The sequence below is a fragment of the Heloderma suspectum genome, chromosome 6 (assembly GCF_057233095.1).
Source record: "Heloderma suspectum isolate Gila_16-S chromosome 6, 16-S_ref, whole genome shotgun sequence".
Classification (NCBI taxonomy): Eukaryota; Metazoa; Chordata; class Lepidosauria; order Squamata; family Helodermatidae; genus Heloderma; species Heloderma suspectum.
Window position 1 is genome coordinate 79,263,851 of NC_139463.1, and position 14,697 is coordinate 79,278,547.

A 14,697-nucleotide genomic window follows, 5' to 3' on the forward strand; every position below is an offset into this window, starting at 1 on the left:
CCAATATATATCCTTTTTTTTACTTTGTGGTAATGATTGAATCAACCAAAATGTATTTCATCTGCCTCCCTGCCTGCCTCTCTCCCTCTCTCTCTCTCTGAATATTTGGTGCATCTTTATGTCCCCATCACCAAAACATATCCCCCAATATTTCAGCCAGCTAACATGAGATATGCTCTGATTCCACTGTGTCAGGCGTAGACTTGAAGAAAGCTAAAGAGGTCGGTTTGGTGTATTGGTGGGGTTTTGCAGGTTGACCAGTGTTAATTATGCTTTTCTTTGTGGATAGAAATGATGGATTGAAATCACTTCTATGTCACTAAATGTAAAACCTCGGGTATAAAATGATAGAAGACACTCTTTTCTGATTCTTGGGTATTTTAGCCATGATCTAATGTAGAGTTATGCTTGTTATGAAGTAAAACAATTGCTCAGCTTGAGGAACTGAATTTGCCTATTTTAACCAGCTTCATTCGATCTTGGTTTTTGTCTTTTATAGTCAGAAAATAATTTACCATTACTGGAATGTTCCTTTCTGAACCTTATATGTACGGTGCATATTATTAAGGAAATACTGAAAATACAAATATTGAAAGAAATGTCTGCAGACACAATAATTTGGAAACCTGCAAATATTTCTCTAGCCTCAATTAAGTTACATTTTCCCCATTAGATCACATATAGTGGACATGAGACTACACTCTCCAGTAAAACCCATCTTCCTTCTTTGTACTGGATGACACCAAGGGAAATGTCTTTGCATGAGGGGATTGTCCAGCTGCTCCTGCATTTCAAATGGACATGGATTGGCCTCATTGTTTCAGAGGATGACGATGGAGAAAGGTTTGTGCAGATGCTGAATCCTGTGCTTGCTCAGAATCATATCTGTGCTGCCTTCCTGGAATGGTCCCGAGCAGTACACAGATCCAATACACGTGCTTACATCGAGATTCTTTCTAAGCTAAGGAAAGCACTTTTATTAACCAAAGGCAATGTGGTTATTGTCAGCGGGGATGTTCATACTCTGTTTCCTTTAGCCGTCATCTTAGGAAGTTATGACGTTCATGATCCCCATATAGGGAAGGTTTGGATTACAACAGCTCAGTGGGATTTCACCAGCACACTGTATGGAAGCAAGTTTTCTTCCAAAACCTTCCATGGTGCATTAACTTTCTCAGTCCAAACAAATGCAGTGCCAGCATTCAAGGATTTTCTCCGAAGCCTGAAGCCTGATGAGACGCTGTCGCATTTCCTTTATCTGTTCTGGCAAATGGCATTCAAGTGTTGTGTGAGAGGAGTAAGCATTAAAAACTGTAACAACTGTACTGGAGGGGAAAAGCTGGAGACCCTGTCTGCATCCCTCTTTGATATGGATATGAGCAGTCAGAGCTACAGTATCTACAATGCCCTCTATGCTGTAGCACACACTTTACGTTCTACGTATTTATCGAAACATAGGATGAGGGTGCTTGGAGGCAAAGTGGGACATCTGAACGTTCAGCCATGGCAGGTAAAGTGACCACTCATTTGCATTTCCCTCAGAGTAGGACAATGTATTTTCATGGCTTTTCGGCAGCATAACAGACTGTTGCCAGGAGACACAAAACTGAGAAGGAGAATGCCTCAGGTACAAGTTGCTGGGGACAAAAGTGGGGAAGGGCTCTTTCCCCCCTATCCTGCTTCTGGGTTTCTCACAGCCATTTGGTTGGTCACTGCAGGTAACTGGATTCCTCCAAGGTAGGCCTTTGGTCTGATCCAAGAGAACTCTTCTTATATTCTGGAGCCCTCTTGTGTGTTGTCTGAACAACCTAACAATAATATATGTGGTTTCCCCGGCTTCGTATGGTACCAAGATGATAGGAAGGTAAGGAAAATCTGCTGTACTATATTCCTATGCAGTTTAGGTTTACAGTAAAATCTCAGTGGAAGCCTGATGGCACAAACACTCAGAAAGAGTGGTCTTCCCTTGATATATGCTGTTGTAATTCCTCCTCATCTAGCTCCACCCTTTCCTGGAAAACCTCCATGTTAACAATGGTGCTGGCCATGAAATATTGTTTGGGGATGGGCAACTGGCAGCTGGATATGACATCATCAACTGGATCACTTTTCCCAACCAATCCTTTCTGAAAGCCCTGGTTGGAACAATTTCATCAAGCCAAAAGTTCAACATTGCTGCAGATTCCATTAGATGGAACAGCGTATTTAAGCAGGTAATAATAAACAACAGGATCCATTTTAAAGCCAGAGATAAATGGAAGGATAATGCTGCCCAAGCACTGTGTCACAGTCTTGGAGATTATTCATCAGTGTATATTTCTGAGTAGCCCTTTACCATCTGGCTGATATCACTGGTGCAAAAGCTCTTGCCTGTGGGCAGCATTTGACTAGGAAAGCCCTTTCCGGTGGTCCTCCAAGGCCCCCTACATGTGGTATCAGTGTGGCATGTCTGATCCCCTCTTTCTGATAAGAGATCAGTGATAAGCATGGACCATGGGTGTTTCTCTTTGACATCGGAAGTAAATGGAAGGAGAAGCAATGGTGTCTTACCTAGATTCATGGAGCCAGCTTTGGTCCACACAGGGCTCCATGGGTGAGTGTTTCACACCAGTAAAATTCGCTTCACAGAACATACTTCTGGGTATGGTGGGATGTTGGGGTGAACATCATCTGAGGGCACAGCTGCTCAACCAGTCCCCCCCACCCAGGCTCCCTCCCCTTTCTCTCTTGATAAAATATTGGGGGTCTGCCTCCCATGTATCGACAGAAATCACTCTTTCTGTCTCTCCCCACCATCATTAGTTACTTCCTTGCAGGGCTAATCATTAAAGGAACACATTGTCCCCTTTCCCCTTTTCCCTGAAGGTCCAGATGCACCTGCATTTCAGGAACCAGCCTCACTGAGCACAGTGTGAGTTACCAGCCCCCTTTCTAACCTGATGCTGCGCTGGAACAAAGGTGTGAATTAGTTACTCTCAAATGCAATAAACCCTACAATGGAGAATCACAGCATCGAGATATTGCTTTCCAGCCTTTAGGGAAGTCATGGTTTAAAATTTGCTGTCACAGTGAAAGGCACCCCCCGGGACAGGGCTAGCATACCTGAGGTAATTGCTGGTGTTGGGACACGTAACAACTGTACTGCAGAGAAGCCGACTTATGGAAAAAATGAGACTGTAAGGAATCTCAGGAAATCCAGTTTTCCTGTGATAAGGTCTGGGGTGTCTCCTGCATGGTCACAATGTCATGTGTCTCTAATGACCTCCAAATATAGCCAGCTCAGAGTAAATTGCTCATGGACACACACACACACAACATGTAAATAATTAGAAATTTGCTAAATGGGTTTACTTTTAAAAGTTTTGAAATATCATGATTATTTTATGAGCAAGCTAAGTTTTACATAAACAAATTTGAGAAACAGAATGGCTGCTTTCTCTTCCTGAAGCCACGATCCCCAAGCTGGTGCCCTCCAGATGTTTTAGACTACAGTGCCCAGGATTCCTGACCATTGGCCATAGTGCCTGAGGCTGATGGGTGCTGAAGTCCAAAATATCTGGAGGGCTACATGTTGGGGAAGGCTGTCTTAACGCAATAAAGTGACTTCAGATCTGAAAAAAGTGCTAGAACATAAGTATTGCGTATTTTTCAATTTTCGCAAAATTTCCAATTATTCTCCCCCCAAACCAGAAATTTTGTTTTGTTGTTTTCTTTTTGTTTCCACCCCCCCCCATTGCCTCAAAATTTGCAGAAATTTCTCATCTCTAGTTTTCACACAACTGGGGAAGAGTCAATGAGATTCCCCCATTGATTTCATAAACAGGCTAGGTTTTTTAGTTTTCTTTCAACCTTGGGTGTAAATATATTCCTTCTCACTGGCATGCAAACATTTACATTTGCAAAAATGTGTGTGGTTAAATTCCTTCAGTCTATTCTGTGGTGCAATATTTACCCAAATATTTCCCAAATATTTTGGAAACTGATAATGTGGGGCTGTGCTAACATTTCTGAGGGGGAAAGCATTTTTGAATATATAGAAGAAATGTCTTTCCTTCCGTGAAAACACTGGCTTTACCCAGGAATTCCATGATCATTTCTACCCAAGGCTTTAATTGTGCCTCACAGGTTTTTGTGGGACCTTCACATGATGTAGTCAACCACCAGGGCACTTCCTGTGCTTTCTGGCCATTATAGGGGCTTTTTTTCTATTGGGAAAGCACGATAAGGTATTGTATCACTCTCTGAAGTGCTATAACTGTTTGCTGACTTTCTGGAATCCTGTGATATTGCAACTGTACTATAGCACAGTCTATTGGCTCTATAATGAAACATCTAGAACTTTCCCTAGAAAGAGAAACCTCAGGTGAAACCATGTGAAAAGGATCCATTCTTAATCCAACAAGGAATCTGAAAGCAAAAGCCTCAGTAAGGCTGTGGGATTGTAACCTCATATAGAAATGCCCTCTGAGATGGAATTCCAGTAATTGTGTGGTGGGGGTCTAGCCCTCCAAATAACCACTCCCACATATTTTTTTTTTCTCCAGTGCAAAGTGTCACCAGGTAATGCAAGGTTTTACTGGCTTCTGGTGCTAGTCACTAACAGTTTTAGTTCACTAACAACTCTCAGAGCCCAAGGTTTGGTCTTTTCAATCTTTTCCATCCAAATCAAAACACCTTCGAGATGCATTTTTAGCAACAAGGCTTAGGAAGAGAAAAACACCACAGAACATATGGCCCTTTAACAGTCTTCTCAAATACAGCAACGAAGGGGGGTTTTCCCATGGAGAACTGAAATATTTGATCACTGAACAGCCATTTTTACCTGTTAAGCATTTTTACATATGTTTATCTGCTTACAGACATTCAGATTTCATGCTTCCTGTTAACACAATGGAAATATCAACACAGTATTAGATCTATTCTAAAAATCTATACCTCCTGGTCTCAACACCACATTTCTGACTAGAAGAAACATGGACTTGAGACAACATCTGTGTCCAACACCATGTGCAACTGATATGCCATTAACAAAGGAATCAATTGTTACAAAAATAGTTTCATTTGTGTTTTAGCCTGGGGGACCCAGTGTTTCAACCATCCCTTCCAGGGTTGATAACATTTCTAATTCTATGGCTGACCTTGCTCTGCTTAGCCAGGTCAGGCTACGTAATATCAGTCCCATGAATTGCTGAAGACTCATTATTGCTACCTGCAAGGAGGCATCTCCTCTATGAGGGAAGGTTACAACAGCTGGGACTGTTTAGCTTGGAAAAAAGAGGGTAAGGGGGGACATGACAGGATGTACGCAATTATGCATGGTTTGTATAAAGTGCATGGGGAGACTTTTTTCTCCCTGTCACATAATACTGGTACTGGAGATCATTCCATAAAGCTGATTGGTGGGAAATTCAGGACGGATAAAAGGAAGGACTTCCTCATCGCATAGTTAAACAATGGAATTTGTTCCCTTAAGATGTAGTGATGGCCACCAACTTGGATGACTTTTAAAGGAGGTTAAACCAATTACTGAAGGCTAAGTCTTTCAATATCAACTTGAGCACACTCCAGGAGAGAGCGGAGGACAGGAAGGCCTGGCGTGCTGTGGTCCATTGGGTCACGAAGAGTCAGACACAACTTAATGACTGAACAACAACAACAAGTCTTTCAGTGGCAACTTGGCTTGAGGGCAATGTTTTATCTCCTGTACCAGAGGCAGTATGCCTAGACCATTTGCTGGGGAACATGGCTGGGAGGGTGCTGTTGCACTTGTGTCCTTCTTGTGACTTCATGGTCAACAGCTGATTGGCCACTGTGTGAGCATAATGCTGGAGGAGATGGATCTTTGCTCTGAACCAGCAGGGCTCTTCTGTTGTTCTTATGTTCTTAGCAGATCCACCAACTTCTGTTATTGTTGAAGGAAGCAATGGGCATTGCTCCTCCTACTTCCACTTTTCTTCCCTGAGTCCACTGCTTTCCTTGTCCATCAATGTAGACATACAATATAGTTTCCTTTATCCTGAATTGAAGTGAAATTTTCCAAAGGATAATTGTTCTTTTGTCATAATGTTGGAATAACTCCATCTATTCCTATGGAGAATATTTCACAAAATGCCACCCCCACACACACACACAAACATTAAGCCGCATGTGAAAAAAGATGCAGAAGTCATGTTTACTCCCCTGGGTATTTTTAAATCATTCCTCAAAATGAAAGGTTGAATTTCATTTTTTTTCCTCTTGTAAATATTATACAGTGTTTATGGTATATGGAATTTCATCTGGCTCTACTTTTGACAGTACACCAGGAAACTAGACTTCAGACTTTTCTCGGTTTTCTAGTAGGAATGTGGGTGGACTAACTGTCATGAAGAAATTAGTTGCTATTGACCTCCCAGTTTATTGTTATTAGACACAGCCCCGTTCCACGTGTGTGGAGAGCTGCCTTCCTGGACACAGCAAGATAGTTCGAAAGGGGAACCCAGTTTGTTGCTATGACTGTATTCAGTGCCCAGAAGACATGATCTCTAACCGGACAGGTAAGTGGCAGCGCACGGATTTGCCCAAGAATGTTTTCAACTGTATATTTACATTAATATTTTAGTGTCTTTCTTAAGTTTTTGATTCCCCAAAGAACTGACTCTGTGACTGTAGTAATCCCAGATGACAAAAATCTCAAAGAGATTTTGATTTTTTTCATCTTTTGAGCAAGAATAATTGATTGGCATATGGAATGGCATATTATATAATATGTTTGCACTACTTTTCACTAACATTCATAAAGTCCCTCAACAGTTCTCCAAGGTGGTATGGGGCCATTAGGTGCACTGCCCCACCTAGAACAGTGAGTTGCCCAAACTAGGATGTCTGCCGGGGGCGGGGTGTCCTTCTTACATTGTGACATGACAAGGACAGCCTCTCCGTAAGGAATGCCAGCTTGTTTTGACATCAGGAAAAAATCAAGTGTCTCTCTCTCTGTCTCTCTCAGTCTGTATATAGAGGAATTGGAATAGATATAGATACATATTCGAAACAGCAGCATCCACCCCCATCATTAGTTGTGCCATACACACACACACACACACACACACACGTGTCATATTTATATTGCAGGTGGTTCTCCTTCTCCCTACAAAAATACAGAAGGACTCCCAAGTCTACTCTCTCAAGATTTGTCTTGATCTCCCAGGGAGTTTTCATTATCACCATCACCCTATTTTTACTTACATGATCCTTTGCGGTAACATGTGCCTTGAAGAGTTAAATATTACAATTTTCTCTTGTGGGCTAGAGTTAGCGTACACAGCTTGGACTTGCCTTTGACCTAGGTTACACTTTTATTTTCATTTGTGTTGTTCACACGGCCAGCAAAAAAGAAGCATATTTGTGTGCCTGCATTTAAAGCAAATGTTTCTTTCATATGGAATCATTATTATAGTTAGTAGCCCAGAGTCAGATGCTAAAACAGTGTAAGAAAGCAGCAAAACAACCTGGAAAAATACCTACCCTAACTTTTATGGCCTACTATTTTAAGGCACACTATATTTGAATAGGGGCTAGAATGTTTTGGGGCACTTAATGATTGCAAAGGCTGAAAACAGAGCCCTAGATTCATAGAAACATTGCTGTGCCGTGTACAATACAGTTAGCTGGCTGGACACCGAGGATGTACTCAGGCTTTGTTTCTGGCTTTCCACTGAATGTGTGCCGAGTCGCATGAGGCCTTCACAGTGATGGTAGGCAGAAAAATCTAGCCAGCATCCGGTAAAAATAAACATTAACGTCACCACTGGCTTTCCATACTTATTTTCCAGTTTCTGAGTAGTCCATCACATAGGAACCAATTAAATGTTTTCACTTGGTTGTCTGACAGGAGGGAAAATCAAAGGAGAAGTCAGACAAAACTACAAGGAAGGAACCGCAATGACTGAAGACACACATTAACATCTGACTTGTTTCTCTCTCCTTCTTTAAACTAGAGCTATAGTATGGACACATTTGTTATTCAGGTGGAATATGAAGTTGAGGAAGTCATTCATATTGTTGTCAGCAGCACCTTCCCCCAAAGGTTTACTTTGGCTGCATTGTAATGTGCTCTTTCTAACTGTTCCATGAACAGGGTTTGCTTGTGGTTTTGGGTTGGTGTTTTCTTGTGATTCAAGATTAAAATGACTTTTTTGAAAACAACAAGTTCCACTGTTATTTCCTTTCCTTTTTCAAATGATTTTGTGCATTTTCCACCTTTCAGTATCCCCGTCTTCAATGGATCTTTAACAGCCTTATTTCTTGGAGTGTGTGTGCGTGTGCGTGTGTGTGTGGAGGTGGATGTTGGCCATTTAATTCCTGGGTTTCATAATGAATTTTCAGTTAATTGCACTTTATAGAACCTGTTATGTACACTTGCTTATTCTGTGCAGAGGAGTGAGACAAAAGTTGCTTCCTTTGCTCTCCTCAAAATCTCTTCCAACATGAGGGGGGGGCATCAGCTGATGCTATGAATCAGCAAAAAGAAAAAGGCCCCATCAAGAAATGGGACTGCCTTACCTATAAAGGACAGCTGCCAAGACGGCTGCCTTCAACCCTTGAACATACTTGCTGTGATACTTGCTGAGATTGTGTGATGTCCTTGAATGTTATTACACATTCCATCCTCTTAGTATTGCAATGAAGGCCAGCTGAATTCTGTTCAAGTTATGATGAGTAGAGGAACTCATACCAAAAAAGGAGAGACAACCAACACTGTATAACATGGACATCTCTGCTTAGAGGAAAAACAAAAAGGGTTAAGGTGAGACTCATGCTGGGGCCAAACCTCAAATGTGAGTTCGCCTTGGATTAACTTGAAAATGATTCAAAATTCAAAAGATCTCAAATTATTTCTCCCAGCCTCTCTGAGTGCTTGGAAAATTACTCCCTATGCTGGAGGTGCCTTAAAGGCCTTCTCAGTAACTGATACAGCACAGTGGACTGTAGTATCTTTGAGACTGTGGAGTTGTGTCTTTGGTGAGTTGTGAAATGACATAAAGTCATGCCTGGATATGTTGTTGGGATCATTCCAAGGTTGGCTACCACATGGAATCCTCAGTATGTAACACCATCCTTGGGGGCAGTTGCCGTTTTCCATGAACCATTATGGAGTTGCAGTTGATAACGTCTAGCATATTTGTTGTTTGAAATGCTTATTATTCTCAATGTTGCTGTTGGGAATGGATATGTTCTCTGCTGTGCTACCAGCCCATGAGAGTAGCAGGTACATTGAAGTCATTCAATGCCACATAGATATCTGAAGGCAAAAAAGGAAATACATCTAAAGTTAGTAAGTCTTGTCAACCATTAACTTTGCATTGTGACAGCCATGGTTTGTAAAGAAAGCTAACACTACTGCACACTTTTCTTAACCCTTTCAGATGCTGTTTATTGTGTCAAGTGCCCAGAAGATCAATATGCAAACAAGAACCAAGATCAATGTATCCCCAAGCTTCGGACCTCCTTAACCTATGAAGAGCCTTTGGGGATCGTTCTGGTTTCCCTGGCTATTTCCCTTGCTGTGATTACAGGTTTAGTGATATTGACCTTTGTAAAGAACTGGAATACACCCATTGTCAAAGCCAACAACCGAAACCTCACCTGTATTCTCCTCACCTCCATCCTGCTTTGCTACTTCTCTTCCTTTCTGTTCATTGGCACTCCTGGGGAGGTGTCGTGCCTTCTCCGGCAGTTGGCGTTTGCTCTCATTTTCTCCATTGCAGTGTCTTGTGTCTTGGGAAAAACCGTCATGGTGGTCCTGGCCTTCATGGCCACCAAGCCGGGCAACAGGATGAGGAAACTGCTTGGGCAAAAAGTGGCAAATGCCATTGTGCTTTCCTGCTCCTTCATTCAGGTGTGCATCTGCATTGCATGGCTCTCAACCTCTCCTCCATTCCCAGATGTTGACATGCACTCTCAGGCTGGGCAGATCATAGTGGAATGCAATGAAGGCTCCATCCTCATGTTCTACTGTGTTCTGGGCTACCTGGGCTTTCTGGCCCTCATCAGCTTCACAGTAGCTTTCCTGGCCAGAAAGCTGCCGGACACTTTCAATGAAGCCAAGCTGATCACCTTCAGCATGCTGGTGTTCTGCAGTGTTTGGATGTCCTTCATTCCAGCTTCCCTGAGCACCAAGGGGAAAGATGTGGTGGCTGTGGAAGTTTTTGCCATCTTGGCCTCCAACACTGGGTTATTGGGTTGCATCTTTCTCCCAAAGTGTTACATCATTGTTCTAAGAGCCGAGCTCAACTCCAGGAAGCTTCTAACAGAGAAAACCACTTAGGGAATATGGGACAATCGAAGATGTTCTCTACTTCATCCACTTGGTTATTTGGAGGAAGGCCAAGGCAGTTATAGTCAGGGAATTTGGAAAGTATATCAGTTCTGTGATGGATTTCTTCTGCTGAATTAAAATGTGACTTCTCCATTTTACCACTTTAATGTTTCCCCAGATCATTTAATGGATACTACATTGTAGATCATTCTGATCCTCAGATTTTGTCAATTACCTTGTTTATTTTTCTTTATTTAAATGGAGGAATGGAAAGAAATTAAAAAAAATAGCCCAGATATTAAATAAATTGTAACATAGCCTGATACAAAAATCGTTTCGCTGCTTTCTGTGTATTTCTAGTTGTGTCAATTTTACAGCCATATTACTAATGATGCATAAGAGCTGCCCCTCTCACCGTATTCTTGAGCTGGAACCGATTCTGGTGTTGTGGTTCAGTTCCCCAAAATATCAGCCAGCACATCATCTTATTAGAATGATACAGTCATAGCTTCATGTTAAGGGTGAGCTGGCTGAATGCTATTCTACCATTACAACCAGAAATTGGTGGGACCTATACTGAGAAAATGACTGAATAGACTGATCTGAAACTTGGCAGTATAGGAAAGATGGGGCTTGAGGAAGGTCAGCACAACTTTTGAGGTAGAAATATTTGTAGGAGTGTAAAATTGGACAAGTTTACACCAGCAGGTTGACAGATGTTTGTGTGTGTGTGTGTGTGTGTGTGTGTGTTTTACCCAGAGACTCACATGGGGTTTATTTTGTTGCCAGATTCACCCATTTGTACAGCAGCCTTTGGAAAAGAGTTTGTGAGTAATTGAGAAGGTATAGTATGCACTGTGCCCCAGGACAAAATATGAGTTATCTGTAAATTTTGTTAAAATACTTAAGAATGGGAAAGAAACTGTTTTTATGGTGGACCTGGTCAGATAAAAGGGTTTTTACCCTTGATTGATTAGTGGGTGTTGATGATGGGTTTTTCCTATTTACAGCTTTACAACTAATAAATATGTACCATCAATGAACAAAGGTGATACATGTGGTTTCCAGCACAAAGGGAATAGGGAATTGGAATGTCCTGTTTTGTCTAATCAATGGATTGCCATTTTGGCATAAGTATCAGATATCTCTCTGGATCTTCGGTTGCCTTATTCGGAAAAAAAAAACTTTGTTTTGGCTCTATTGGACGCCACAGCATCTCTTTAATACAGGCTTGTCAGATTTGGCTAATTGTTGGAGGTGTCATATAGTCAACGCTTCTCTTATTCATATGTTTTGGAAATGCCCAATAGTTGCCTCCCTTTCGGAGGAAGTTATTATATGGATCAATTTGGTATTGGAAAGCACTTTTATATTTACTGATGTACTGGTTCTCTTAAATTACTTACCTGTGTTTTGGAAAGTGACACATGGTCAGCGTAAATGGATCTTCCATGCACTGGTGGTTGCTAAAAGACTGATACTACAATAGTGGAAGGATAAAAGCTCAGTGCCTATAATGCAATGGATTGAAGACTTAATATCGCTAGCAACATTTGAAAGAGGGGTATAGAGGCATAACTTGCAAAGGGACTTCTATTTGGTTATCTGGTCTGCTATTACTGACGTTCACGTGTAACTAGGGATGTCTGAGAATTCCGCCATGGATCTCGGTGAGGCCGAATGCCAGTGCATTCAGCCCCCTGAACTCTGTGGTGGAACGGCCTGCCACCCCCCTGCCCCCCTGCGGATCCCCCCCGGGATGAGACTTACCTGGGGCAGATCTTCCAGGTGGTGGTGGCTGCGGCAGTGGCAGCGGCTGCGGTGGCTGCGGTGGGTGGTCTTCCGACCAGCTGCCACCGCTGCCATTTGCAGTCTTGTAAAAAACAAAACAAAACAAGACATGATAGGCTATGTAAATATTTACGTAGGCTAAAACGGTGAATCAAAAAGGGACGCAAATAGCACCTGCTACACTATTTGCGTTCCCCTTTATTTTCGCCGTCATAGTCTTCGTAAATATTTACGTAGATTAAGACGGCGAAAAATAAGGAACGCAAATGGCGGCGGCCGTAGCCTCCGCCATTTGCATACGTGGTTCCCCCCCACACACAGAGCCCTCTGCAGCCGGAAATCCGGCTGCGGACGGCTCTGGCATGGCTGGGACTGGCCGGCTGCTCCACGGAGCTGCCACGGAGCACAGCCGGCCATGGAGGATTCCGGGGGGGAGGAACGGATCGCCTCCCCCCATTGACGATTCTGGTGGGAGGGATGGAACGCCTCCCCCCCACCATCAACATAATCCGCGGTAAGGTAAGTGACTTTCGTACATCCCCACGTGTAACCTAAATGTCACAGTTTAGAATCAGACTCAACGGCACAATTTAGAATCAGGCTAAAGTGAACTGGAAGCAGCCCAAGAAAGAAGGAAAGCAAAAGGCAACAGTGATTGGGGGAGATATGCCCAACTAAATGCAAAATTCTAGAGGTTAGCCAGAAGAGATAAGGAATTATTTTTAAACAAGCAATGCGCGGAAGCAGAAGAAGATAATAGAATAGGAAGGACAAGAGACCTCTTCCAGAAAATTAGAAACATCGGAGGTAAATTCCAGGCAAAAATGTTTATGATCAAAAACCAAGATGGCAAGGACCTAACAGAAGCAGAAGAGATCAAGAAAAGGTGGCAAGAATATATGGAAGATCTGTATAGGAAGGATAATAATATCGGGGATAGATTTGACGGTGTGGTCAGTGAGTTAGAGCCAGACATCCTGAAGAGTGAGGTTGAATGGGCCTTAAGAAGCATTGCTAATAACAAGATAGCAGGAGATGATGGTATCCCAGCTGAACGGTTTAAAATCTTGCAAGATGATGCTGACAAGGTGATGCATGCCATATGCCAGCAAATTTGGAAAACACAAGAATGGCCAACAGATTGGAAAAAATCAACTTATATCCCCATACCAAAAAAGGGAAGCACCAAAGAATGTTCAAACTATTGAACAGTGGCACTTGCAAGGTAGACTCCAGCGATTCATGGAACGAGAATTGTGAGATGTACAAGCTGGGTTTAGAAAAGGCAGAGGAACTAGAGACCAAATTGCCAATATCCGCTGGAGAATGGAGAAAGCCAGGGAGTTTCAGAAAAACATCTATTTCTGTTTTATTGACTATTCTAAAGCCTTTGACTGTGTGGATCATCACAAATTGTGGCTAGTTCTTGGTGGGAGGGGGATACCAAGTCATCTTGTCTGCCTCCTGAGGAATCTGTATAACGACCAAGTAGCAACGGTAAGAACAGACCACGGAACAACGGACTGGTTTAAGATTGGAAAAGGAGTACGGCAGGGTTGTATACTCTCACCTTACCTATTCAACCTGTATGCAGAACACATTATGCGATGTGCTGGGCTTGATGAAGCCAAGGCTGGAGTTAAAATCGCTGGAAGGAACATTAACAATCTCAGATATGCAGATGATACCACTTTGATGGCTGAAAGCGAGGAGGAGCTGAGGAACCTTATGATGAAGGTGAAAGAAGAAAGTGCAAAAGCTGGGTTGCAGTTAAACCTCAAAAACCCCAAGATTCTGGCAACCAGCTTGATTGAGAACTGGAAAATAGAGGGAGAAAACGTGGAGGCAGTGACAGACTTTGTCTTTCTAGGCGCAAAGATGACTGCAGATGCTGACTGCAGCCAGGAAATCAGAAGACATTTACTTCTTGGGAGGAGAGCAATGACAAATCTTGATAAAATAGTGAAGAGCAGAGACATCACACTGACAACAAAGGTCCACATAGTGAAAGCAATGGTATTCCCCGTAGCAACCTATGGCTGCGAGAGCTGGACCATAAGGAAGGCTGAGCGAAGGAAGATCGATGCTTTTGAACTGTGGTGCTGGAGGAAAATTCTGAGAGTGCCTTGGACTGCAAGAAGATCAAACCAGTCCATACTCCAGGAAATAAAGCCAGACTGCTCACTTGAGGGAATGATATTAAAGGCAAAACTGAAGTACTTTGGCCACATCATGAGAAGATAGGATACCCTTGAGAAGATGCTGATGCTAGGGAAAGTGGAAGGCAAAAAGAAGAGGGGCCAAGCAAGGGCAAGATGGATGGATGATATTCTGGAGGTGATGGACTCCAGCTTGGGGGAGCTGGGCATGGCAACAGCCGACAGGAAGCTCTGGCGTGGGCTGGTCCATGAAGTCATGAAGAGTCAGAAATGACTGAAAAACAACACGTGTAACCTATCCCCCCCCCCGCCACCTTTTTCATGCTTAGAACATTGTAATATTTGAAATTTGGGATTTCAGGATATGCTGTTATATTTCTAATTTTGGTTTTTTTAGGTATTTTGTTTGTACTGTTTTGTTAAAAATTCATGATAAAAATGATTTTAAAA

General features: G+C 42.5%; 1 protein-coding gene across 1 annotated transcript; it reads left to right on the forward strand.

The window, feature by feature from the left end:
• Positions 1–751: 751 nt before the first annotated feature.
• LOC146341343 (vomeronasal type-2 receptor 26-like) lies at positions 752–10,306 on the forward strand. The gene is made up of 4 exons (XM_084807382.1): positions 752–1,084; positions 2,001–2,213; positions 6,410–6,536; positions 9,405–10,306. Exons 1-4 carry the CDS (start codon positions 752–754, stop codon positions 10,304–10,306), a joined length of 1,575 nt encoding a protein of 524 aa, XP_084663508.1.
• Positions 10,307–14,697: the final 4,391 nt, after the last annotated feature.